The sequence below is a fragment of the Limanda limanda genome, chromosome 17, assembly GCF_963576545.1.
Source record: "Limanda limanda chromosome 17, fLimLim1.1, whole genome shotgun sequence".
NCBI classification, from domain to species: Eukaryota; Metazoa; Chordata; class Actinopteri; order Pleuronectiformes; family Pleuronectidae; genus Limanda; species Limanda limanda.
Genome location: NC_083652.1, coordinates 22,955,606 through 22,981,306, shown reverse-complemented (window position 1 = coordinate 22,981,306; position 25,701 = coordinate 22,955,606). Strand labels below are relative to the sequence as shown.

At 43.0% G+C, this 25,701-nt stretch overlaps 1 protein-coding gene across 1 annotated transcript in view; it reads left to right on the top strand.

The window, feature by feature from the left end:
- The first annotated feature begins 1,494 nt into the window (after positions 1–1,494).
- The window catches only part of col5a3a (collagen, type V, alpha 3a), a 54,364-nt gene continuing 30,157 nt past the window's right edge, over positions 1,495–25,701 (top strand). The window contains exons 1-10 of the mRNA XM_061089923.1: positions 1,495–1,529; positions 13,934–14,104; positions 14,226–14,439; positions 15,939–16,101; positions 22,306–22,437; positions 23,857–24,255; positions 24,984–25,094; positions 25,204–25,320; positions 25,430–25,483; positions 25,593–25,634. Coding sequence (XP_060945906.1) covers positions 13,978–14,104; positions 14,226–14,439; positions 15,939–16,101; positions 22,306–22,437; positions 23,857–24,255; positions 24,984–25,094; positions 25,204–25,320; positions 25,430–25,483; positions 25,593–25,634 — 1,359 coding nt within the window. The 5' untranslated portion in view covers positions 1,495–1,529; positions 13,934–13,977. The remainder of the gene's footprint in view (positions 1,530–13,933; positions 14,105–14,225; positions 14,440–15,938; positions 16,102–22,305; positions 22,438–23,856; positions 24,256–24,983; positions 25,095–25,203; positions 25,321–25,429; positions 25,484–25,592; positions 25,635–25,701) is intronic.

Sequence of the window (25,701 nt, the reverse complement as noted above, 5' to 3'; positions counted from 1 at the left end):
ATTTTTTGGCACAACTTACAGAAAGTTGGGATCTATACGTCTTATTCCATGTCCACATCAGTGAAAGCAATTTCAATTCAAGTGAACTTTCTGCAGAGTCAGACTCTTTATGAGCACATTTGGTGCACACATAGAGAATCAAGGACAAAACCAAACCTAAGCCCTTGTGCTAAACAATGTGCACACTCCAATTGAAGTTGATTTATCATTATTTAAATGTTGCTGTTTTAAATGATGGTTTTTAGCCAGGTGTATCCGCCTCTGAACTTTAGGCAGGGCAGCCCTGCACAGTCAGCAGTCAGCGACCTCTAACCTGGGATGACTCAGCCTCCAGCGGCTGGTCCAGCCTGAACAAGAATTACAGAAACGCTGCTGCTGCTGCTGCAATTGCCAGTTTGACATTAGACTCCAAACCTGCCCTGGTCTGCAAAAAGAAAACAACCTCACGCCTCTAACCGGTCAGAGGTGATGCTGAAGTATGTTGGCTACGCTGCTGCTGTGAAGTTCAAAGCTCGGGTACCTTCATCTGGCTCCGCGTGATTGATTCAAACCTTTTTTTTCACTGTCAGGTTAAAAATGAACATGGAGTCAAGGGTCAAATGCTCTGTATTGATTGCAGAAATATGTGGCGTGTTTTGCATCTTCATCATCATCATCATCAGCGTAGGCCAACCGGTCAAGGCAGACGTCCGAGTCTGGTTCAGCCTATGAGGTAAATATCCAGTTGAAGAGTTCTTTCTCTGCACATTCGCCAATGAACTTGCTCGTTGTGGGAACTGATGGATTTCTCTTAAATTTTTAAGGTCTTGAACTTACTATGTAAAGTGCCACGAGAAAAGTAATGTTATGATTGTGCAGTAAACTAATTCAATTGAATTGAACTGAACAACTGTGTTACTCTGTAGATATTAAAGTCTCCTCCACTGGCTCCACCTGCCAAAACCAGGAGAGTCCAACAGGAAACAGTTAGTGGTGGGGGAGAAAAATCGATTCTGTTCAGTATCGCGATATTTTGCGCCCGCGATTATATCGATACTGCAGCACAAAGTATTGCAATATTTTTTTAATATTTATTTACAATTATATATGTAACAGCCCCTGGCTGGCAAAGCATGACGAGGAGAGTTTCAGAGTTTAAAAGGACACCTAACAAATAAACGCGCGTAATAAAAAGTTTGATTTATGACGGAGACTCCTGCGCGCTCATCCATGCGTCCCGGGACAAATGGGAGGGGAGAGGCGGAGGAGGTGGAGAGAGAGGGAGGGAGTGATGGGGAGAGGCAGAAATTGAATGAGAGGGGACAGAGCGATACTGAGAGGAGCCACCACAACAACACACAAAACTTCTCCAACAACCCAGCGAGTGGAACTACAGCCTGGCTTCACTCCTGTTCTGCCCTCTGCGCTTATGGACGCGTAGTTCCCCGCAGATAGAGCTGCAAGGATGGAACATTTAATAAGGACCAGGTCGCGCAGGAGGATATCGCTATTTGTTTTCCTCCTGCTCCATGTCACAGCGACACAAGCCGGTAAAGTATCTCGATGAAAAACTGCAGTGAAATAACTTTAATTATGTTTCATTAAGTCCCTGCAGTGAATTCTGTGTGAATCAATCTTTCCCTGAGGTTTATAAAGTTTGGTTCAGACGCTCAGAATCACTTTGGCCCCCGAGCAGATGAAGTTATTAGAACAAAAAAAAAAAATCTATACTCTGTCTTTCATGCTTCACTGTGGATCGTGGTGTGTGTGTGTGTGTGTGTGTGTGTGTGTGTGTGTGTGTGTGTGTGTGTGTGTGTGTGTGTGTGTGTGTGCGTGTGTGAACTTTTATCTTTGTGAGAACCACTCTGAGCACAGACCTTATGGATTGAGGAATAAGGTTTAGTATGGTTTAGGTTAGGGTGAGTGTGTGTGTGTGTGTGTGTGTGTGTGTGTGTGTGTGTGTGTGTGTGTGTGTGTGTGTGTGTGTGTGTGTGTGTGTGTGTGTGGATGGCTCATTATGTGGATGTGGAGGTGATGCTGCTGGAGCCTGACCTGGCTCCACAGAGTCGCTCCACCTCGGGCTCTAACTGTCTTTCACAAGTTTTCCAAAAAGTGTCAAAGGTTTGCAGACGATTTGCACTTCATGTATCAGCACATTCCCTCAAACATGCATGCATATCGATTATGGGATGGATTTTAATTGGAATAAAACCTGTGCAGTGGCTGGATGTCTCTGTGCAGGGGTCAGGTGTGCAGGGGGAATCTCAGCCACCTCAGGAGATGCATGATGTCATGTTTGGAGTTTGCTTGTGACCGGCGTCGGTTTGCTGTGAAGAGGTTTAGCGTTGGCTTGAGAAAGAGGCGAGCGGCCAAACACTGAGGGAACTGAGTAGATTAAAATTCCTGTCATGGATCTGTTTAATGTGCCCTCTGCACACATAGGGCCTCGAGCGAAGGTGCTTAGTTATGATTACTCTGGCACACTGAAATATTTCACATGCTTTGTTGCAGGGTCCGGGGTCAGACTTTAGGATGTTGTAACTTACTTGACCCGGTGTTAGTGTGCGTTAGTGGGACAGACGTGACACATTTTTCAATTATCTGTCGTCAACTATCAGTCACAATATCCTGCATAGATAGATAGATAGATAGATAGATAGATAGATAGATAGATAGATAGATAGATAGATAGATAGATGGATGGATGGATGGATGGATGGATGGATGGATGGATGGATGGATAGATAGATAGATAGATAGATAGATAGATAGATAGATAGATAGATAGATAGATAGATAGATAGATAGATAGATAGATAGATAGATAGATAGATAGATAGATAGATAGATAGATAGATAGATAGATAGATAGATAGATAGATAGATTACTTTATTCATCCCCGAAGGGAAATTAAGTCGTCATAGCAGCCGGTATATTTGAATACAATAAAATACAATAGAATAAAATAAAAAATATCCAGGTAGAAAGAATAAAAACAGAAACACAAGATAAACAGGTAGATAAGGTGCAGTGGCAAGATGATGGTAATAGTACTGATGATATGATGGTAATGTTATTGTTAGACAGTATATAAAAATAGTACAGTATATATAGTATATAATATAACATAATATATGATAGTAATTATACCAATATAATAGCAGTATATAGTAATAATGGCAGCAACAGTATATATGATAATAATAATAATAGTATATACATGTGTCCACATTGGCTGCACTTCCAGGCTCATTCTGAAAGTTCAGCCGTTCCCTTGATACTCAGCTTGTGAATATAACGTATCTGTCATTAGGCTTCACATGCTATCAGTCGCCCACTCAGGCCTCCAGGCCCTGTGGGCGTGTCCTGAGTGTCTCCCACTGGACGCAGACTGTTTCCCTGCAGGTGCTGCAGTTTAGATTCTCTTTAGAAGTGGTTAAGATGTCCCTTTTTCATTTTGCAACTACACCCACGTGCACCCACTTCCCGACTGGCAGGAATTATTGAAATCCGTGAGTCAGGAGGAAGTGAGCCGACCTGACACACACGTATATTCAAGTGGAGCAGACGGCGGCGCTGGTGTCCAGTGATCTCTAATGACGGCCTGTGAAGTGAGGGGCTGGGATGATTTAAAATTGCATGGGACATGTGGTGGTGGTGATATGGCAGACATGTGCATGGGGCTGATAATGTGTTTGGGCCTCTGAGTCTGACTATTTGTGTGCATGTGTGTGTGTGTGTGTGTGTGTGTATTACAGTGAAAGAATGTTTTCCCATATGCTTTCTGTGTGTGTTTGAGAGAGATGTGAGAACACTTTGTAGTCATGTTTGCTGACAGGAAGTGAGACATACTCGTCCACAGTTAGATTCATTTCCAATCCTCTGTTCTTTTGCCTCAACACATTTGTGTTCGCTTTTCTTTGTCTTTCTTTGCTTTTTTTTCCTGTTCAATTCAAAGTCGGGGGAATAAGGAGTGTTTGTTTTTACATTAAATGCCTTATCTCTTCATTGAGATCATCTCCCTCCTCCTGCTGGTGCCTGAATCCTTCACTGGTTCTATGACAGAGGAGAAATCGTGCACACAGCCCCCTGACTGCGTCCCGTTTGATCCGGCTTCCTTGCCAATCCTGCACCCGCCTCCCCAAGGAGGACGACACGCCTTGCTTGCTTTTGATCCTGCAACAAATTAGTGGCAAATGAAGAAAGGCAGCTGGATTGAGCAGGGGAAATAGAACGGAGTTGAATGCCCGTTACAGCTCCAGCGGCTTCCTCTGTTGTGTGAGTTTGTGTTTTCTCCTGATGGAAAACGTTAAAAACATCATACGAGCCTGGAGTCTGTCCCCGGCTGCTGAGGCTGCGAGTGTCACATCAAACCGCTTGTCAGACGTCGTGATGAGGCAAACTGTTTGGAATTCCCCAAAGTCTTTAATATGTAAAAATAATGCTTAAACACTTCACGGGGCCTGAACAGCAATCTATAGTATTCAGCCCACATCTGGCAACCAGAAACTGGCTCACTCCCTTGCCCTCGGGCGTCTACGGCTCGGTGCTTCTGATCGCTGGATGCTCCGAGCAGCCTTCTGTGGGACGAGCTGGAGAAGCTTCCTGTAGAATGGCAATGAGCCGACATCAGAGGGGGCTTGGCTTCTTTGCAGTGTCCTCCTATATGTCATATGCCTCTTTATCCCAGTTTATGAGCCTCACTTAAGTTTTATCACTCATTCACACCTCGGTGGAGGTCACGTTAGCTTGCGTTCCTATAGCAAAGCAATTTTGGCTGACCCTTGGTGACCCCGCTCATATTTCTACTTCACTGATCCGGTGTGAGAGAGGAACGAAGCCCACAAAAAATATCTCCTTGCGTGTGTAACTTTGCTTCCCATGGCGCTTGTGTGTGATATGTAGTGTTTGATTTTTTGGCAGCTCTTGTGTTAATATTCCGTAACAGCTGCTTTAGTGTTATGATAGGTTATTACCCTGGCTTGGACTGCCACACCCCCCTCCTCCAACCACTGAACATCTGAACATTCGTACATTGCACTGACTGTTACTTTGTTTTTTTATACTGTATTATCCTGCCTATAGTGTATTCATATTTATATATATTTATATTTTTTAGCCTGCTCATAGTGTATTCATAGTCCTTATATCTTACAATTCCTGTTAATACTGTTATATTCCATATATATTTCTACTGTACAGATCTTATTTATTACATTTTCACTTTAATATGCACGATACTCTGCACTTTACTGCCTTTTTTTTTGCACTTCTGGTTAGACGCTAAACTGCATTTCGTTGCATATGTACTTGTACTGTGCTAATGACAATAAAGTTGAATCTAATCTAATGATATTAGGGCTGGGCAAGTTAACTCGTTTTAATCGAGTTAACTCAAGTGATGAGTTAACTCGATTGTTTATCCGCCAATTATTTTCTTTTTTCCTGTTCTGCAGCAGTCAGCAACAGACTTTCACAAAATAAAAGCCTGACTTTCACAATAAAACAATAAATAATCAAACCTGAGTTAATGGGAGATAAAATAATTAATCGAGTTAACTCATCACTTGAGTTAACTCGATTAAAACGAGTTAACTTGCCCAGCCCTACATGATATCTCAGAGAGTAAGTGGTGGCTTTGGGTTGAAACGTGAATGGGAATCGGTCATGTGGACGCTGGCATTGTTCTATTTGTGTAACCCTGCATGCCTGAGGGGGGGGGAAACGCGCATGTACTTAAGGAAAACTGCATCCGTGCACCTGTGTTTGTGTACACTGTGGTGGTACATGTGTGCGTGGAGCTGGTGTCCTCAGAAGGACGAAGAGATGAGACTGTATCCCCCAGCGTCGGGGACATTGTGCAACCTCCTCCACCTCTTCAAGGGGAGTTTAGTGATTAGAACAAATTGGGTCAGGCAAGGTCAATGGCCAGTGTTAGGCATGCGTGTGGAGATTACTGTTAGTAATAGGGACGGGAATCGGCAGGTACCTCCCGATACGATACTATCACGATACTTAGGTGGCGATACGATATGTATTGCGATTCTGTAAGTATTGCGATTCGATATTACGATTTCCTGGGATTTCTTTTGGTTATTTTTTTTTTTAAATACTTGACCATGGAAAAATGTTGAATCATACCTACAAATACAACACAGTCAAATTCACTTAGAGCTTTACCAGTTTTATTTCAAATATTAACATTAACTTAATGACTGCCGGGCAGCCAATAGAGAAAATAAATAAAAATGTTCCCTATTATTGTATAGCCCCTGTCAACTGCACACAGACTGACAGATTAAGATATGTAAGCCACTTAGGCTACTTTTAAACAATAAATAAAAGGTAAATTAAATAGAATAAATAAAAGTTTACTTAAAATATAAACTTTGAAATAAACAAAAAGTAGGCTATTGTTGTTTGCATGTAGGCGATGCAAAGCTAGTGCTTGGGTATGTTTAGATTCTTATGCAAAAGGGTTAGGGTTTTTTTTTTTTTTTAAATCGATTTGGGAGGCAGCATGGCGATTTGAAATCGTCATTCACAAGAATCGCGATTTGTAACTGAATCGATTTTTCCCCCCATCCCTAGTTGGGAAGCAGGATTTCTGCACGTCCTCGTAAGTATGGAAGTAGAAAATGTGTGTGTTTGTGTGTGTAGCGCCTGCCCAGTCGAGAGGCCTTGAGGGCCAGGTGTTTTCTCCACGGGCCGAGCAGCTTCTTGGCCTGTCCGTCACGCCTGCTGTGAACAAACATGAGCACAGAAGAATTGAAGAATGTGTTGCTGGTGTGAATTGGAAGGAAAACGTGAAGGAAACGCATTCCAGCCGAATCTGGGATTTATTTTTTCCCGCTCTCCACTGTCGCCAAGTGTTTTGCACATTGTGTCAACTGCTCGCTGTGTCTGCATGATATTCTCATTCATCGTATTTATAGAGCATGCATGTTGTACTAATAAGAAGAGGGAAAACATGGCCAACACGTGTTGTGCTTTGTTCCACCACGGTACTTGTTCAGATCCAATGACAGTGCTGTGAATGCTCGTACGGGATGGATTCCGCTGTGTTGTTTGCATCTTGAATATTTCCTGTCGGGGGTCGGGTCAGGCCCCACCCCCTCCTCCGCCCTCTCTGTACAGTTCAGTATTGAAACCCTTTTCTTCCCAAATCATTTTCTCTATATCGTCGTTTGTTGTCTTGTATCTTCTCGTGCCAAACAGGCCTGAGAGCACGACCGTATAAATATTAATCACGTGAATCATTCGGTTTTGCAGGCTACTTGCTTAACGGTTACAATACTTATCTGTGGGAGGACTAGTTGCTTTCATCCTCACTGTGTCTGAACAATATTGATGACTTTATGAATCATAACCACTCAGATAACCACTCAGAATAGGTTATGAAACATTCCCAGCAATCATCTGCACCACCGCTGACTTGACTTGCTCCTCAGCTCTGAGTGGAAGCAGACTTCACCACAAGCTACAGTCACAGAGATAAACATCGCTGCCTCCCACTTCGCATTCACCCAGACCCACAAATACCTCAGTCTCAATGATGCAATGGATCTGGGGTTTTTTGTTTTTGATTATTTGTGTACTTGTTTGGTTTAATAACCTTTGTTCACAAGTTATAATAGAGATGCAGGTTATATAATGAGGCTACATATAAACGGTGTTGGCAAATCCTCATCTCTTCAGAGGATGTATTATCTCTCCTCAGAGTGTTTCCATCCCACACACACAGCGGTGACCCAGACTAAAGGTCACACCCACTGCTAATTAGATTAAGGCTATTCTTCGAGGAGCCCGGGAGAAAAAGTGTCGGGATTCATTCGATCACTTCCGCTGGGATCTGTCGCCGATTTTCATTTCCATCTTTAATAATTAATCACCATCTGTTCTCCGGCTCGTCACAATTTAAATCTTGCCTGAAGAAATGCGTTCATAGCAGTTGTTAATGGAGAGTGGGAATTGAAACAAAAGTCTTAAGAGCAAAATGAAACATCCATACATTTCTGGAATATGAGATGAATGCACATGTCCGTACAGACATTTTAAACATCAGTTATTTTCTTCCACTTATCTCAGGCGTTGTCTCAGATATCATGGGAAATTCTCATTGCCCAGATTCATTTTGGCTCCTTATTTGTTAGAATTCCCCAGTTCCCAGGCGCAATAGTTTTAGACAGTGTAGTATTGTGTGTGTGTGTGTGTGTGTGTGTGTGTGTGTGTGTGTGTGTGTGTGTGTGTGTGTGCGTGCGAGGGGTACTTTCAGGCTGAGCTGGGAGTGTAGGTGGTGTGAGTCATACACAATGTCTTCACGGCCATTTGGTTTGGAAAGAACACATTTTTGGGCATGTATGACTGAAGTGGTGCTGAGTTGTGTAACCGCAGGGCACGGAGAGACTGTGTCAAGTGTCACGCAGCCGGGGAACATCCACAGACGCAGACTGTGTGCTGGCGTTTCCAGGGCACAGAGCGAGATCTGTGCGGCGGGGAGCTCTGCTCTCCATTGTCAGGGAAACTGTGGACACTACAACATTGTTGCCGGGCAGATGTGGCCGTCTCACAGGGAAGAGCACAGGGACAAGAGAACAAGTTCGAAATGTCATCTATTGAGAATGTGCATGTGTTTTGTGTGTTATTATGTATCTGCACTGTGATCAAATGCTGTATAGTGTGAATTATCTACAACTCTCCTCCAAAAATTGCCGGATGTCTGTAAAATTGCTCCACTCTGACATTTTGACGACGATCGGGAAAATCAGTTCTTGGAGATTGTACGATGCTACTTTGAACATTTGTTCTATCGCTACCCGAACCCATCTTGTTTTTCCAAAGTTTCCTCAGCTGTAACATAATTTCGAGGTGAGGTGAGGACACCGCGGAGCCTAATGAAATGCAAGCGAAGCCTGCTCCAACAGTCAGTGCTGCAGGTAAAGAAACTGCGAGAACTGGCACAGCTCAAGGTGAGAGAAATGAATCCAAAGCAGGGAATAGATAACTTTCTTTTATTGAATGCTGCATTGATCCGGCCTGCACAAGGCAGCCTGCCACTAGCCCGGGGTTGTCCTCTTGACGCTAGAAACGGGGGGGTTTTGTCCTAAAGGGGATATTCCATAGAAAGTTGTTTGCATTTTATTTGGGTCATTCTTGTTTCCCAGTAGTTTGTTATGCTGCAGCAGCTATGAGGGTTGAAAACCTTCTTTAGGTCCATTACAGGGTTTTCCCACATTTCTGTGAATCCACTTGCCAAACATGTCCCTCAACAGTTTATTTTACACACATGGGTGTGGGATTCCTCTTCTTTCCCTGCACGTTTAACTGACAGATTATTGTGAAAGCTGTTTCTTTTTTTGGGAGAATCTTCTGCTGCTTGTCTCGGGTTTCTCCCCGGAGGTCATTGATGCACATTTTGACTCTGATTTCTGTTGTCTTGAAAGTGTCAGAGGTCGAAAGTCTCCTGCGAGGACAAAGCTGCACTATGTACACAATTATCTTTGAAACAAGTGGTGGCTCAGGCAGACATTGATTTTATGTGGATCTCTGGATTAGTTGAAATTAAACAATGAAGTTGAACAGTTAATTGAGTTCTTTTTTTTTCAAGGGCAATTTTTGGCAGGTGCTGCTCTGGATGGGTTGACAGAATCCTGTGTTATTAGACCGATGTTGCTTTAATTTAGAAAAAAATATTCAGACGGTTCCAGACATAACTGCTCTGTGACCTGCCTTCCTCAGTGAGTGAGGGATAGAGCAAGAACAAGGTAGATACAGTAGATCGATGGAGAGAGGGAGGGAGAGAGAGAGAGAGAGAGAAACTTTTTTATCCCAAAGGAAATTGAGTTTGAGTGATATCAGTTGGGAATCGAAACGAGGCCACAACAAAGCCACAAAGAGCTCACATGGGATCAGATAAAAACCGAGACACTTCAATTAAATTAAGTACAAAATTTAAGGATTAGGACCCAGACATGATGTGAAAAGCAAAGTGAACTCTCAGAAGACAGGCCCGACGTGTCTTTGTTTATTCTGCTTTTGAAGCGGGAGCCTGATGGGGGCGTTCAAGGATGCAGCTCTCAACTTCATGACTTCAGCAAGTCATGAACATAGACATTTATAAAGACTAGATGTCTCGTTCGACGGAGCCGGACGTCACCACATGGCGGCCATCTTGCTAGGGGGCAGCTCGCTCACCCATAACATTGTGTTGGTGGTGGTAAATAACCATAACTTGCTCAACTTTCAACCGATTTTGAAACGGTCTGGTTTGTTATAAACGTCAGAGATGTAGATATGACACTGCATACTTATGAATAATTATGTTATTTTGTAATTTTTTTAATAATTTATGCAGTGTCGTAACTACATCTCTGACGTTTATAACAAACCAGACCGTTTCAAAATCGGTGGGAAATTGAGCAAGTTATGGTTATTTACCACTACCAACACATTGTTATGGGTGAGCGAGCTGTCCCCTAGCAAGATGGCCGCCATGTGGTGACGTCCGGCTCCGTTGGCCGGCAACGCAGACGAGACATCTAGTCTTTATATATGTCTATGGTCATGAAGGTGTGTTTGTTGCGACCCACTCCCGATTATTGACCAAGTGCACCAGCACTGTCAAATTATTTTCATTCATCAGCCCCATCAGACAAAGGGATGAAAAGAGACTCTTGAAAATAATTTACTTGTGAAACAGGCTCATTAGCCATGTTACAACGAGAAAGAACCATTCCTGATCTTTCGTACAGACACGAGGTACAAACAGGGCAATATTATAACATTGAATATAATGAAGTACAGTTCTGTGTTTGTCAGACTTAAACCACGTCCATGAGACAGAAGCAGCCCCTCCTCTAGGTATGAACTTCTTGTTTTGTCTAGGCTGGTCAGAGCCCTTCTCCTGTGTCACGTTCCCTCTCCTCCCTGTTTGTTTCTACCTTCTTGCACATTACCCTCCTGCAGCTGTTCCGTGTGGAAAAGAGCCAACCAGATGATAAAAAAGATTAATTTGCAGCCCAATGAAATAAATAGCAGAACAAAGTACACAGCAAGAGCCATTTTTTTGATCTGGTACAGCCCTACTATAATCTAAAACAATGTTAGAGGCTTTATTCTTATTCTCAGTGTGGGTCAGTGGACTGTTAAAGTCAATCGAGATTTCTTATCCTTTCCTATTTAGTTTTCAATTCACTGTCATGATGGCAGATTTGAAAGTTATTATTATAGTTTTCTTAAATGAACGTGTGTGGGTGAACTTTTATTGGTGCCATTTGTGCACAGTCGGAGGTTTTAGTTGTTGGAAGCCCGCAGCCTCTGCAATTATTCAACTGACGCTGTTTGTTTATGGTTCTGTATAAATTCAAAACTCAAACCCTGAGTTCTTAAATACCTTTAGATCTGCACCTAATGTTTTCCATTGTTGGAGCCTGACTGTAATTCACAGATTAACCTATTTACAGCCCCATTGCCATGCTCGGTTACTGAGAGGCCAAGCTCTCCAAAGCTGCTCGGAACAAACGGCCTCTGCCATGCAAGTGAATAACGGCATAAAATGTAACATGGTGTTTGCCGTCAACATGCGGGCGACGGTAAACTGCCTCCACATGTTTAATTAACGAGGAGAATAAAAGGCGAAGCTCTATATGAGCGGCGAGAGCTCCAGTAATTTGGGTTTCGGATCCTCATTTCAGATGCCTGGAATGCTAAGTGCTGAGTTGCTCCAAACAGAATCTCTGTAGCAGCTGCTGGGAGACCGGCTGCACACAAAGCTCCCATCTTGCCCAATGCTCCTGGCAGCGCTTTATCACCAGAACATCTAATAACATGACTGGCAGACTGCTAATAAAACCCAGGGTAATGAGAGAGACCCGCCACTGGAAGAAACATCACATCTAACAATAACAATTGCTGGGCTCATTGCAAATGAAGATAAATCGACAATGACAATGTATCTCTACAACAAAAACTTGATTTTGGTTTCCCTGTTTGCATAAAAAATACAAATATCCTGACAGCGCTGCAGCAATTGTTTTTGTCTTGTTTGCAGATATTTGTAAAGCTGAAACAAAGTGAGCTGCATGGGCAACAAATACAACGACCAGACCCTCAGTTTTGAAAGTTCACTACAAATTAGTTGGACTTGTTTTTGCAGCGCGAATGTGCATATTTTTGCCCGTGAAGTAATTAAACTGTGATAAATGCGATGCAGACATGCTGCCGATCCCTGGCGCAGGCTGAGCAGTGTGCAGGTGTCAGCTGTCAGGTGTGCTGCTGCAGGATTATGGGTTGGGCCCCTACACCACTGTCCTCTAATAACACCCACAGAAGTCTGGCCACCTGCCGCCACATCTCAGAGGAGCTGGTCTCTTCCGACCCCGAGGAAGCAGGAAGCCTCCCTCGCTTTAAGAGCACGCTTTGAGCCGCGCTAAACCCTGCTCTTCAGCTCGGTAACAACCAGCACTTAACTGAGCCAGACAAACAAGGGCTGTCACTCTGGCAGAATTTAACTGCGAGTCTGAGATGACTAAAAGTGTGCCGCGGCCATCTGCCACAATCTCCATGCTGTCACAGTTTTTCACACAACGCGAGAAAAATGAACAAACAGAAAACAGGATATCATCTTATTCCATAAAGGTTAAAGGTTTAAGACTTTACAACTCCTCCCCCTCTGTCAGAGCCACCATCACAGAACTGCACTAAATAAACCTGTCTCCTTGCACTGTGTACCTGTACAACACTCCGCTCCATATACACTTACTTCACAGCATATGTGATATGTGTTCATATAAACCATATTGATATTATATATCATTTTATACAATAATATTGTCTTTTGCACACTCTGTCTACATATTCTTACACTCATAGTTTATTATATTACCTATTGTATAGTCAAATACTTATGTTTATACCTCTACTATATATCATATATTATATCATACTCTCTGTATATTCTTTATATATATAAGTCTATATACACATATTTATACATGTGTACATGTTATTATTATTATTATTATATTTACTATTATTATTATATATGCTGTTGCTGCCATTATTACTATATACTGCTATTATATTGGTATAATTACTATCATATATAAATATATATTATGTTATATTATATACTATATATACTGTACTATTTTAATATACTGTCTAACAATAACATTACCATCATATCATCAGTACTATTACCATCATCTTGCCACTGCACCTTATCTACCTATTTATCTTGTGTTTCTGTTTTTATTCTTTCTACCTCAATATTTTTTATTTTATTCTATTGTATTGTATTTTATTGTATTCAAATATACCGGCTGCTATGATGACTTAATTTCCCTTCGGGGATGAATAAAGTAATCTATCTATCTATCTATCTATCTATCTATCTATCTATCTATCTATCTATCTATCTATCTATCTATCTATCTATCTATCTATCTATCTATCTATCTATCTATCTATCTATCTATCTATCTATCTATCTATCTATCTATCTATCTATCTATCTATCTATCTATCTATCTATCTATCTATCTATCTATCTATCTATCTATCTATCTATCTATCTATCTATCTATCTATCTATCTATCTATCTATCTATCTATCTATCTATCTATCTATCTATCTATCTATCTATCTATCTATCTATCTATCTATCTATCTATCTATCTATCTATCTATCTATCTATCTATCTATCTATCAATCTATCTATCTATCTATCTATCTATCTATCTATCTATCTATCTATCTATCTATCTATCTATCTATCTATCTATCTATCTATCTATCTATCTATCTATCTATCTATCTATCTATTTATCTATCTATCTATTTATCTATCCTGTGAGCACCAAAGTAGAAACGCCACAGTTCTCTGATCTGCTCTCTATCCACGTGCAGATGGTTAATTCTTTTCCTCTTTGCTTTTTGTTTCCATTCCCAGCTGATCCCATTGATGTTCTGCGAGTGCTGGAGCTGTCAGAGAACATGGAGGGGGTGTCGCTGGAGGCCGGTCTGTGCACCAGCAGGAGGGGCACGGAGGAGACGGACCTGGCCTACAAGATCGAGAAAAAGATCCAGCTCAGCGCTCCCACCAAACAGCTCTTCCCTGGTAGTAGACATTTTCTTCCCCTGCTAGACCAATTACAACACAAAAATGGCCGCCCCCCTGCTGGGCTCTCTCTCCCGTCTGACTTAACAACACCTTCCCCTTTCCTCCTCTACTTTCCTTCCAGATTCCCAGTTCCCCGAGGCCTTCTCCCTGATGGCCACGGTGCGAGCTACAAAGGGCTCCCAGTTCTTCCTGCTCTCGGTGTATGATGACCAGGGGGTGCAGCAGCTGGGGCTGGAGGTGGGCCGTTCGCCCGTCTTCCTTTACGAGGATCAACGTGGGCAGCCCCGGCCGGAGATGTACCCCATCTTCAAGAAGATCAACCTCGCCGATGGAAAGTGGGTATAGTCTGAGGGCCTCTATCTACATTAAACCCGTTATTAATCCAGCATCTGACCCTTCGGCTGATTTCGACAACACACTGGATCAGATTCTGCTGCTCTGTGCATTTATAACTTTCCCGTGTCTTGAAATATTAAGGCAGGCCTCCCGTCTGCAGTGGGATTCATACGGCTCACAGCGTGTGCTTGAACTTTAGTGACCTTCAAGGGAGTAAGATGGTTGTGAAGTGCTAGCTGCAGAGATTTGACCTGATCGGGGGAGTTATGGAAATCAGTGCTTCACAGTCTCGGACTCAAAGCCTCTCCTGATTTGCTGCACTTGCAAGGAGCATGAAACAGCTCTTTCTTTGCATTACTGATTCTGCTGGTAAATGGTAACTGATATAACATGTGTCAAGTCTTATCGGGCTTTAGAACTACATCCCATTAACACAAACACACACACACACACGCACACACACACACACACACACACAGATGATACAAACCTTCGGGGGGTATTTGGGGGTCAGTATTTTGCCCAAGGACATTTCAGTATGTTGACAGGAGGATACCAGAGATCAAAACGACTCCCTGATGCAGACCTATATTCAGATAGGGTTGCAAAATTCCGGGAATATTCAAAGTTGGAAACTTTCCATGGGAATTAACGGGAATTCACGGGAATTAACGGGGATTAACGGGAATAAACTGGAAATGTTGTTGGTAATTTATACTAACTGTATTTACCTTGTCATATACAGACATAAATATAAACATTTTGTTTTGTCATAGGCTGATTTGAGCCCTGAGGAAACTTTGGGCACTTGACTATATGCTTCTGCATCGTTGTGTCATTCTTAACATAGGTCTTTGCACAGTATTTGCTAATGTACACAGCCTTTCCTTCTACATTGGATGAGGTGAAATGTCTCCACACATGAGAGAGTGCACGTGGCATTGTTCTGTAGAATAAGATGAGAAAAAAGTTTGTAAAAAAACACTAATACAATGCCAGAGATATAAATAGTTAGCCAAACAATTGGAATCGTCTGTAAACATATTTTACAATTGATGGATAAATGAATGGAAATAGTCTAGATGAACAGATGAACAATCCTCAATCAGCATGCTAATATATTTCCCCAGTAATATCATGGAAACTTACCTGACTAGTCCTGCACACTACAGCAGGCCTCAGTAGCCCTGCTGTAGAGTGAAGCATGCAGGGAGTTATCTGTGCATGTGATGGAAGAATGCACAGTGGAGGGTTGAAACTCAACGTTCCATACATCTTTAAAATAGAGTTTTGAGTGATGTTTTTATTGCTCAGCGTTTAATTTGCGTATTTTTTTTTTTTTTCAAAATTCCCAAAATTCCCGAGCTTAACTTCCCATGGAAAATTTCCAGAAAGTTTCCGGAAATTCACCGGAAACTTTCCACCCCTTTGCAACCCTATATTCAGACACAACTATGTTTTCTTAACTTCACGTCCTTGCTCTGTGTTTCCCGCTCAGATGGCACAGGATCGCCTACAGCGTGCAGGGCAGGTCTGTGACCCTCTACCTGGACTGCCAGGAGGTGGAGACCCTGGATCTGCTGCGAGGGGACGATGCTGTCGTCAGCACAGAGGGCGTCACGGTGTTCGGAACACGGCTGCTGGACGAAGGCGTATTCGAGGTACGACATCGTCAAAGTGCAGGAGCTCCTGAGAACACAGAATCAGGTGTCTGCTATCGGAGGTTCTTCACTGTGTTTCATTTGAGTTTCAGCAGGTCCACTCGGACTGTTGATAAGAATAACAATGAATGAGTCATGTCCTGTGGTCATATGTGGCTGGAGCTCATCAACATTTGTTTTTTGTGCATGTCTGTGTTGAGTAAAACAAATGAATCTGAAGGAGAGTATTATGTAAAAGTGTGGATCTCGTATGAATTTTAGACCATGGCAGACTTTCCCTTGGGTAAGGCAGAATCATTTGAGGGTTCTTTTACACGCGGATCAAATGAGCCGTGGTTTTCTTTGTGAAAACCCTTTTCTGGACGTTGGGACATTTGGACTGATGCAGAAGTTCAAAGCAGAATTAAACATTGGAACAAAAAGAAGAGGGAGGAGCTTGCTGGATTGCCTGTAGTCTTCGCTTCCGATTATGTAATGTTTGAATGATGGGGACATTCGTCCTGCTGGTACTTATCAGTTGATTCAATTTCTCCATTCAAACCGAAAAACTACTACTTTTTCTCGAGGCACCTTATTCAAAAATGTGATTTTGAAGTGATTACATGAACCAAACTGCTCGTCCGTCTCAGATCTCGAGTGTAGGTAGATTCAGCTCATGTAGGTGAGGACGACAGGACGTACGTATGTCTTACAAAAGTCTCCGTATATTACAATATGAAACCAAAACTGACCACATCAGATGCAAACAGTGGACCAAAGCCCTGACCGGGATCTTTATCGGGGACGTCTTACTGACCTTGTTTTATTTGTGTGACTTTTCCTCCTCCTCTTATTATTATTTTTCAGTCTCTATACAGACTTCGCCATAACCAAAGTAAGTGGATCTTATCTGTGCTGCTGCTGACTTAAACATTTCTACAGCCAGTTGAGTAAAGAGATGAGTATTTTGATCAGACAGATTGGAAAACCTCTTCATGCAGCACCGCTTGTTAAGGCTTGTTCATATCCACTTTGATTCAAATTCCTATCAAATCTAAAATGCACCAGACACAGATTATAAGGCCTCATTTTGGAGAAATGTGCTTAAAAACACACAGGAAATTCAACTTCCCTGTTTGCGTTAAATTGATTATAATCTAGAGTAGTTGTGTCAATCAAATGGTGGGATGTATTTTGTGCATTGGATTTGACGCTGTGGAATTTCCCTCCTCTATCTTTAAAGCCACTTAGCGAAATATTTAAAGCACAGTTCAGGAGGCCATGAGGTGACCGGGGGTCTTCTGTCAATCAGGAATAAAGCGGAGGAGAGGAAATAAGGTGTTGGACAGGCAGTGGGGGGGGGGGAGGGGGCTTGTTGTTCATGACCAGACACGCTCGGCCTTGTCACCTTTCATTGACAAGGCAAAGCTGAGAAATGACACTTTCTCTTTGACATTTTTTAATCTGTTGGCTGCGGATGTGTTGATACAAGTCAGAACGTCCATCTGTGCATTTGGGGTTAAACACCCGTTTGGTTCTGTCTCGTCTTGTGATGGTCAACGCTCCTGCAGGAGGAATACTTGCTTCTTGTTGCGGCAAACATTGAGCTTTTTCAAATCAATAGCAGTTGCAAGGGACAGATACAATTCTAGTTTTGCTCATTCCAAATTGCATTCTACCTGAAACACTTTGATCATTGGATTCCTTTAAAGCCCGGGTGTCTGTGTAGACACACATATCAATATGCAGCGAAAACACAGGAGACCAAGATTTCATCCAAACTCTGGGAGTGATGCCAGTGCCTCGTTTTTTTTTTTTTTTTCAGTGCATAACCTTTATAGTCAAAAGTCATTCGCTGGGCTTCCCATGACAATATGCAACCCCTGCTCCATTGTCATTCCCAATGAGGCTCCACTCTGAATCCGCTCGAGCCCCTTCCTCAGGCACTGAGGCAAGAGAGAGAATGGAATATAGATCCAGGTATAAAAGGTGTAAAGGCAAGTTGAGAGAAATAAAACCTTCCCTGCACCCTTTCCCCTCAATGTCCCAAGAATATTCCACCGCCTGAAAGAAGGGAACATGCTTTAGTTAAGGTTGAACAAAGAGCAGAGGGAGGGTTGTTATCACGCCCACAGCCCGGTTCACTTTCCCCTGTAGAGAACCAGATGTCCTTGGCCCTGACAGGTGAACACCTACTACCTATTTTGTGAATAAGTAACCCCAAACCCAGCCCACATATTAATTTTACCCTCCCTGTGGCCTAACTTAACCCCCAGTTGCCACTCCCATGTTGTGTGTCGGACACTGACAGGCTTTTCAGTTTTCGGATTAATTTATTTTTATAGAAATGTGTCTCCTTGTGGGATCTATGAATTCCCCTCTTCAGAAGCAACGGAGAACATTCATTCTTTGGCCAAACTCCAGACACACTCCCATGCCCTTATACATCATTGTATGTGGAGAGTTATGATGATGATGATGATGATGATGATGATGATGATACAGTGTTTAGTGTGATGACTAAGACCCTTGAGACTCCCTGTTGATCAGATCCATCCTTTAGTCCGTGCACTTAATGTGGAAAAGTTTGCCTTCAAATGAAACTAGAATAGAGACTTAACATATCATTTCAAATGACTCAAATGAAATCTTCTGTTTTAGATTTCTCTTTGATACATGCGATGAATTTCAATGTGTTCATATATCTATTCATAGCAGCGAGTATGCATCAGCATCAGTCTGGTATGCATGGGGTGAGGTTGGTACCAGGGGACGAGTGAGACAGCAGGCTGACCTCCGGGCCCCTGTTCCCAGGCCCTGGTTCTCGGGGAGGAGGCCAGTGTTCCGGCCCAGTTCTCCCAGCGTGGGAGCTCGGCGTGGGAGCTCGGGACTGTGGTCAAGCCACTAATGTCTTTATTGCTTCCAGATTTGCCTACGGATGGCTACAGGAGTTTTGGTGTTCAAACACAACAATCTGCTTGCATTCGCAGTAAAGCAAACATTAAACTGTCCACAAGTCTGGTCGCGCTCCTTCTTGGCTGCCAGTGCCCCCCCCCCCCACCCCCCCACCCGTGCATGTGCCTCCGACACACAGACGGCTTCGATAAGATCCAGCCCAGCGTTTATTTGTTAGGAAACTCTGTCTCGATTAGTGTTGGAAATGAGAAATGATTTTTGGCTCACTTTCGGGGGCATGTTGAAACCATGACTTGTCAAGCATATCATTAAAGAGCTGCTTTATTGTAACGCTCAGCAAACCCCCATGGCTTTATCACACAAAGCAGAGAAACACATCACATCAGTCCTGGTCTGTTTAAGTCATGTTTAGTCCTGGTAATGATCTATATCTGGTGGCAGTCATGTGTTTTCGGTTGTGGGAGTCGCACTTTGGGGAGTGTCAATGGGTCATTCAAGTACAGTAAAGTTTGTTTGCTGGAAATTTCCGTCTGCTCCTTCCGCCACATGAATGTGTGACTCACACAAGACATGACAGATGACCTCAGAACCTCATTTGGCTAACATGGGAGAGCATCACATCAAACGTGTCCTGCCAGCGAAGCTAGATCCAGTTTTAGTTTGTCTTGGGTCTGAGACATCAGAATCAGAATCAGAATCAGAAGTATTTTATTGCCAAGTACGTTTACACATACAAGGAATTTGCTCTGGTTATTGGTGCAAACAATGAACATAGAAACATAATAACGCAATAAATACAACATACATAGGAGTGCAATAAAGAATAGGAAACCAGTATAGTCTAGTAGTAGTATAGTCACTTTTTACCAATATGTATACAAAGTAGGGCTGGGCAAGTTAACTCGTTTAATCGAGTTAACTCAAGTGATGATTTAACTCGATTAATTATTTTATCTCGCATTAACTCAGGTTTGATTATTTATTGTTTTATTGTGAAAGTCAGGCTTTTATTTTGTGAAAGTCTGTTGCTGACTGCTACAGAACAGGAAAAAAGAAAATAATTGGCGGATAAACAATCGAGTTAACTCATCACTTGAGTTAACTCGATTAAAACGAGTTAACTTGCCCAGCCCTAATACAAAGTAACATTTATTTTGACATAAACATTTCTGAATAAAAATATATAAAAGATAAAAGATATAAAAAGTGAAGTAAAAAGTGAAATGCTAAATGCAAAACAGTGAACAGTGTCAGATTGCAATATGCAATGTAATGCAGTATAATATATACATTTGGAGATACTTGTTGTTGCCTGTTCGAAACTTGCCTGTTTGGATCGGGTCAACTTCTTTGTCTTGTGGTATCGCTAAAGTCCTGGCCTCTCGCGGTCAGAAACATTTGTGAAACACATTGTGGTTCAGAGGAAAGTACACATCCATGTTTGTGTAGGGCATCCAAAGTCCAGATAAGTCGATGGAGTTTGATATAACAACTGCCGATACAGAGTCTAGCATTTGAGTGGAACTGGTGTTGTTATATACTTACTGTAAACTGGGAAAACACTGGTTCCTGTTGTCTGGGGACGTAAAAGACATGTTCAGTCAGACAGATTTCTGGAATTATTAGATAGATGACACTATTATTAGTTTGTCTGCTTCGTACAGGCGCCTCAGGATTTAGAGATTGTTCTGATAGAGAGGACAAAGGTTTAGAGCGATGTCATTGATTCAGAAAAACAGAGAAGATGTTTTTTTTACTCAATACGCTTCAGTACGAAAATACAGAGGTCGCTGTATTTGAGCTCACGCAGGATCCTCACGTCCTCTTCAGATGTCTGTGCTCCGTCCTAAATGGAGAGTGGCAAAGCACACATTGGTTTTTGGGCAACACTTTACTCAACAGAGAGCCCCTGCCAGGCAAGAAAAACAGGAAAACTTCTCCCTGCGAGTGTTGCTTTTGATCTAGAATTGAGATTGGATTAGATTGGATTAACTCCCTGTTCTCCTTCACCTCAGAGTGCAATCGTTTCCTTTGCTCGACTCTGGCTTTGTGCCACAACAGGAAGAAAAAAGATAAGTGGATAATGACTGTTTTCTGTTTGATGTAGAATAAAGGAGTATTCTGTTTCTATAGGTTTACAGTTGTGCGCACTGTGATCCGGACTTTGGGTTGACATGATTGAGCTGAATCAGAGGATATAAATCTGGCGGCGGGTTAATGGAGAAGCGATATGTTATGAGTTATTTCACCTCTGGCTGCTAAATTCTAATTAAAGAGATTACAATGGGACTATAATTACCACAACATTAAGCAATTAATCTGGCTTAATTTATCACAAACCGCTGCCCAGCTGTCCCTGGACAACATTTCACCCGGCAATATGTTTGCTGTGGCCCGTCAGTTACATAGATTTGTATCGCTAATGGAATCTAAACCTTGTCAAACACGGAGCCATGGGGCTGAGGGCATTTTGTTGATATTGAATTACCTCCTGACTCGTGTCTCGGAGAGAATTAGCGCCGCAGCTCACAGTTGTTCTCACCATCAATTAATGTCTTGGACATATTTCACATTTTGTATTCAACATTCAACCGATAGCATTTCAATACAAATATGAAAATGCTCATAAAAAGTTGTTTTTGGCCACGATTATTGTGGTAAACTAGCTCTAATTTGTATTGTCATAGAGATATAACAACAAGAAAACATTTGTAAAGCTTTGTAGCATATTAGCTTTGGAATACATCAATTTATCAGCTATGCCTTTCAGCTCTAATGAGCATCATGTAATAATATAATGTGAACACAAGACAAGAGGGACGTTGAGGCCACTAAAACCAACAGAGGCTGTGGGCCAAGAGCTGCCGGGTCCAGCAGCGCCGTCTCTGTGTGTGTTTGTGTATACACACTGGCTACGCCTGCAGGGCAGGATGGGAAGTGAAAGGTCCTGACAAGGAGGTGGGAAAGAGCTATTTGACTGTTTAGTGTACACAGTCAGGCCCCTCTTTGAGTTATGGAACACAGACACAATAGCGGTGGTAGCAGCAGTGGCAGTTTGAGGATGCCACTGTAGGGGATCATCTTGCCTTTTGTGGAGGTGTGCAGCCAGTTCTGTGGTTGTCATAGTGTCTGAGGTCTTGTTATGTATTGATGCACGTTCATCTTCTTGCCTCCTCTGGCTTCCTTGTGCAGTAGCAGCTACTGAATGTCTCTGTCACTGCTCCAATGGGATCGTTCTGCTTCTGCTGCCAGCTGACTTAATGACATGACACTCGTCTGCCTCTCCGTCTGCTCTCTGCTTCATTTCAGGGAGTTATTCAACAACTGCTGATTGACGAGGACGCCCAGGCCGCTGCCGACTACTGTGTCAACTACATACCAGACTGTGACTCTGCTTTGCCTTACAACATCCAAGCCCTCGACCTGCAGGAGGTTAGTAGAGTTCCACCAGCAGGAGGCAATGCCTGCTGGATAAACCCACCCAGAAAATATGTTGTGCTGTTCTTTTGACAGGTGAAGCATAGCTGTACATCATCTCTATTAACTGCCAAGAATTACTTGTGCAGAAATGCCTCTACTCTCTCTTACAATATGTTTGAAGCCTTGAGATGAACATCCACTTCTTACACTCTGGTCAAAACTGGGATAACAGAAGCAGATCCCTAACAGCCATCCAGTGCAAGAAGCACAAGCAGACATATCAATAGAGCTGTGTATCCTAGAGACTGTCCATCACAGCATTTACGAGCACCAATCAGGCCCACCCAAGAAGAGTAGGAGTAAGAGTACGAATGTATTCTTTCAAACGATGCCAGCAGTGGAACACAAACACGCACACACACACACACACACACACACACACACACACACACACACACACACACACACACACACACACACACACACACACACACAGCCAAGAGACTATAACTCTAACATGATGTACGGATTCTTTCCCTCCTCAAGGTGTGTGCAGGTAAATTGAAATCAATCACTGATATGAATTACTGTGCAAACATTTCATGGTGTGTGAAAGATAGAGATGTAAAGGAAGTGAGCCGGTGTGTGTGTGTGTGTGTGTGTGTGTGTGTGTGTGTGTGTGTGTGTGTGTGTGTGTGTGTGGCCATGGGCTGTGTGAAAAATACACAGAGAATACTGATTGCATGTATTTTTCCCGTGTATTCCACATGCACACACTCGTACGGAATGTGTTATGTGAGCGTGTGTTTGTGTGTGTGTGTAACATTGATAATGCTCCAGGCGGGGTCCATTAATGGGAGTGTGAGGCCATTTCCACCGTCATCCAGCTGGCGGTTACAGAACCACAGCTGAGCTATGAGCTCCGAATCCAGAACATGTCAACATCAGTCAGCCCACTGACCTACTTCCCATCATCCTCCCTCACACGCTGACCCTGTTTACAAGTGGATCTAAATCACATCACTGGTGGCCCTCACAGATTGGGCCTTTAGTGTCAGGGGCCCATTCATAATATTCATAGCACTGACATGCAATGGGCTTCATCCCTCTGGAGGCTGACACAACCATATTTGCTCACTTGCCAGAACAAGTATTTGCAAGAATTAGCACCTCAGTATAGTATCATAGTCGGTGTGACCCCTGACCCCACAAACCAACAAGTCTCCTGCTTGACCCCCAACCTTTGTTTGTTCCTTCTCATTTCATGTTTGCTTTAGGGTTTTACTGGCTGGATTCCCAGTAGGGGTCAGAGGATTTGTATGCCACACTTTACATTCCCTGTGTCAGGGCTGTTTCCTTATTTGTATTTTCATTCACAACAGTGTTTATTTGTTTCCTCCACCCTCCACCTGTGCCCTCATGTTGCGTTGATAAAAGAAGTCCCCTCTTGGGTCTGATGCCCTGACGCCGGATGAACCGAAGGAGGTCTCCAAAAAGGACAGGAAAGGCAAAAAGAACAAAAAGAAGAGAGACAAGGGCTCGAAAGGCAAACGCAAAGGCAAGGGTAAGGGCAAGAAGGGATCCAGGAAGAAGAAACACCAGGAGGAGGGTCTCGAGGACGGCTTCCTCCAGGTGTCCACCGCCCTGCCGGAGTCTCTCTCTCAGGAACCCATTCAGCCCAATGAGGAGCCAGAAAGTAAAAGCACCCAAGAAACTTCCACTCCCACCGACGTCTTCGACCAGAACCTCGTGGAGATGCCAACACACGAACCGGACTTCGCACACGAGGCCCCCACCGTGGTGCCCAGTGCATTGCCTGAATCAGTGGTTACTGAGGAGGTAGACATGTTTGCCTGTAGACGCCCCCCCCACCCCCTCTCCTGCCTCACCCCTCCCGCCATTTGCAGTTCTAATCATCGCTCCCCTAATACCTCCTAACAGTAGTGAGCACTTCCTCCCACTTCAGTCACTTTCCAGCACCAACACTAACCAGCACCAAGCTAATCACCACCTCCTTTACCTCTGCACCAGAAAACACGGAGAATGCATCCTGAATGAGAAATGATGAGTGTGTGTGTCTGTAGAAAGTGAACTAATTCATGCATACTGGTTTTCAGAAAAACATGGTATGCATGGTACATACTGTGTGTATGTGAACGTGGCGACAGGGTTTTTGGTTTACAGTTCCATCAGGCTGATAATTGAGCACAGAGACCTTTCGGAATTGTTGTTATGAATATATACACATATTTTTAAAAAGATACATTTTGGACTTTGCAGAATCAAAAGCCAAGAATGTTCCTGTACGTCTCCCTCGTGTTTATTATTTGCTGTATCTGTGGCTCTTGCTGCCTATGCCATGTTTCCACATTAATCCAGCGACGTCCATCAACTAATCACGCTCCAGCAATGCGATTAACCGCACACCAGCCAACCTGTGTTCTGGATAATCAGCCCATTGCTTTTAAAATCAACCAATTTTTCTCACGTTTGTATCGAACATCGCAAAATGTGCCTTTTCCTTATGCCGTTGCCTAACTAATTTAAGCCTGTGTGCTGGTTCACAGGACAGCAAACCAGTGAAGAGGCCAGTGGTGGAAGAGTATGAGGAGGATCCTCTGTATGATGATCTCTCAGTTTCCACGGTAACAGAGGGCCCAAACATTACAGATTATGAGGTAGGTTAAATGCAAATACAAGACATGTCTTCACCTCAGCACAACAACGCTTATTACTTTTTTCGTGTTGGCTACACCTGTGACTGAAGGAGTTTTCATTCCCTCACAGATTCTCGAATATGAAAATGACAAGAACGCCACAGAGCCGGAGTATGAGGAGTATGAAATATACGAGGATGGCTTTGACTTTGCAGAGCGGGGAAGGGCAGAGACGTGGGATGGAGAGGTAAATCTTCTAGCAATCTCATGTATGAAGTACGTGGTCACATCTTCAATTGCCCGTGTCAATTGATTTTTTAACGCTCCACATCTATTTATCTGTTTCTCCACCTCAGGCTGGCCGCAGAGCGGAGAAAGGCCAGAAGGGAGAGCCAGCTATCATTGAACCGGTGAGCTGCTGGAAGCTCTTAATGAATAGTCTCGACGCATTAGTTATGAGCACGAGAACAGGTCAACATTCTCCTAATGTACATTTCATTCTCTTGTGCTTGTTTCCAGGGTATGCTCGTGGAGGGACCACCAGGTCTACCAGGGCCAGAGGTACGTTTATTCACTACCTGAGAACAGTAGGGAAGAGAAACTGGGACTATTTTCTCTGTAGTTGCTA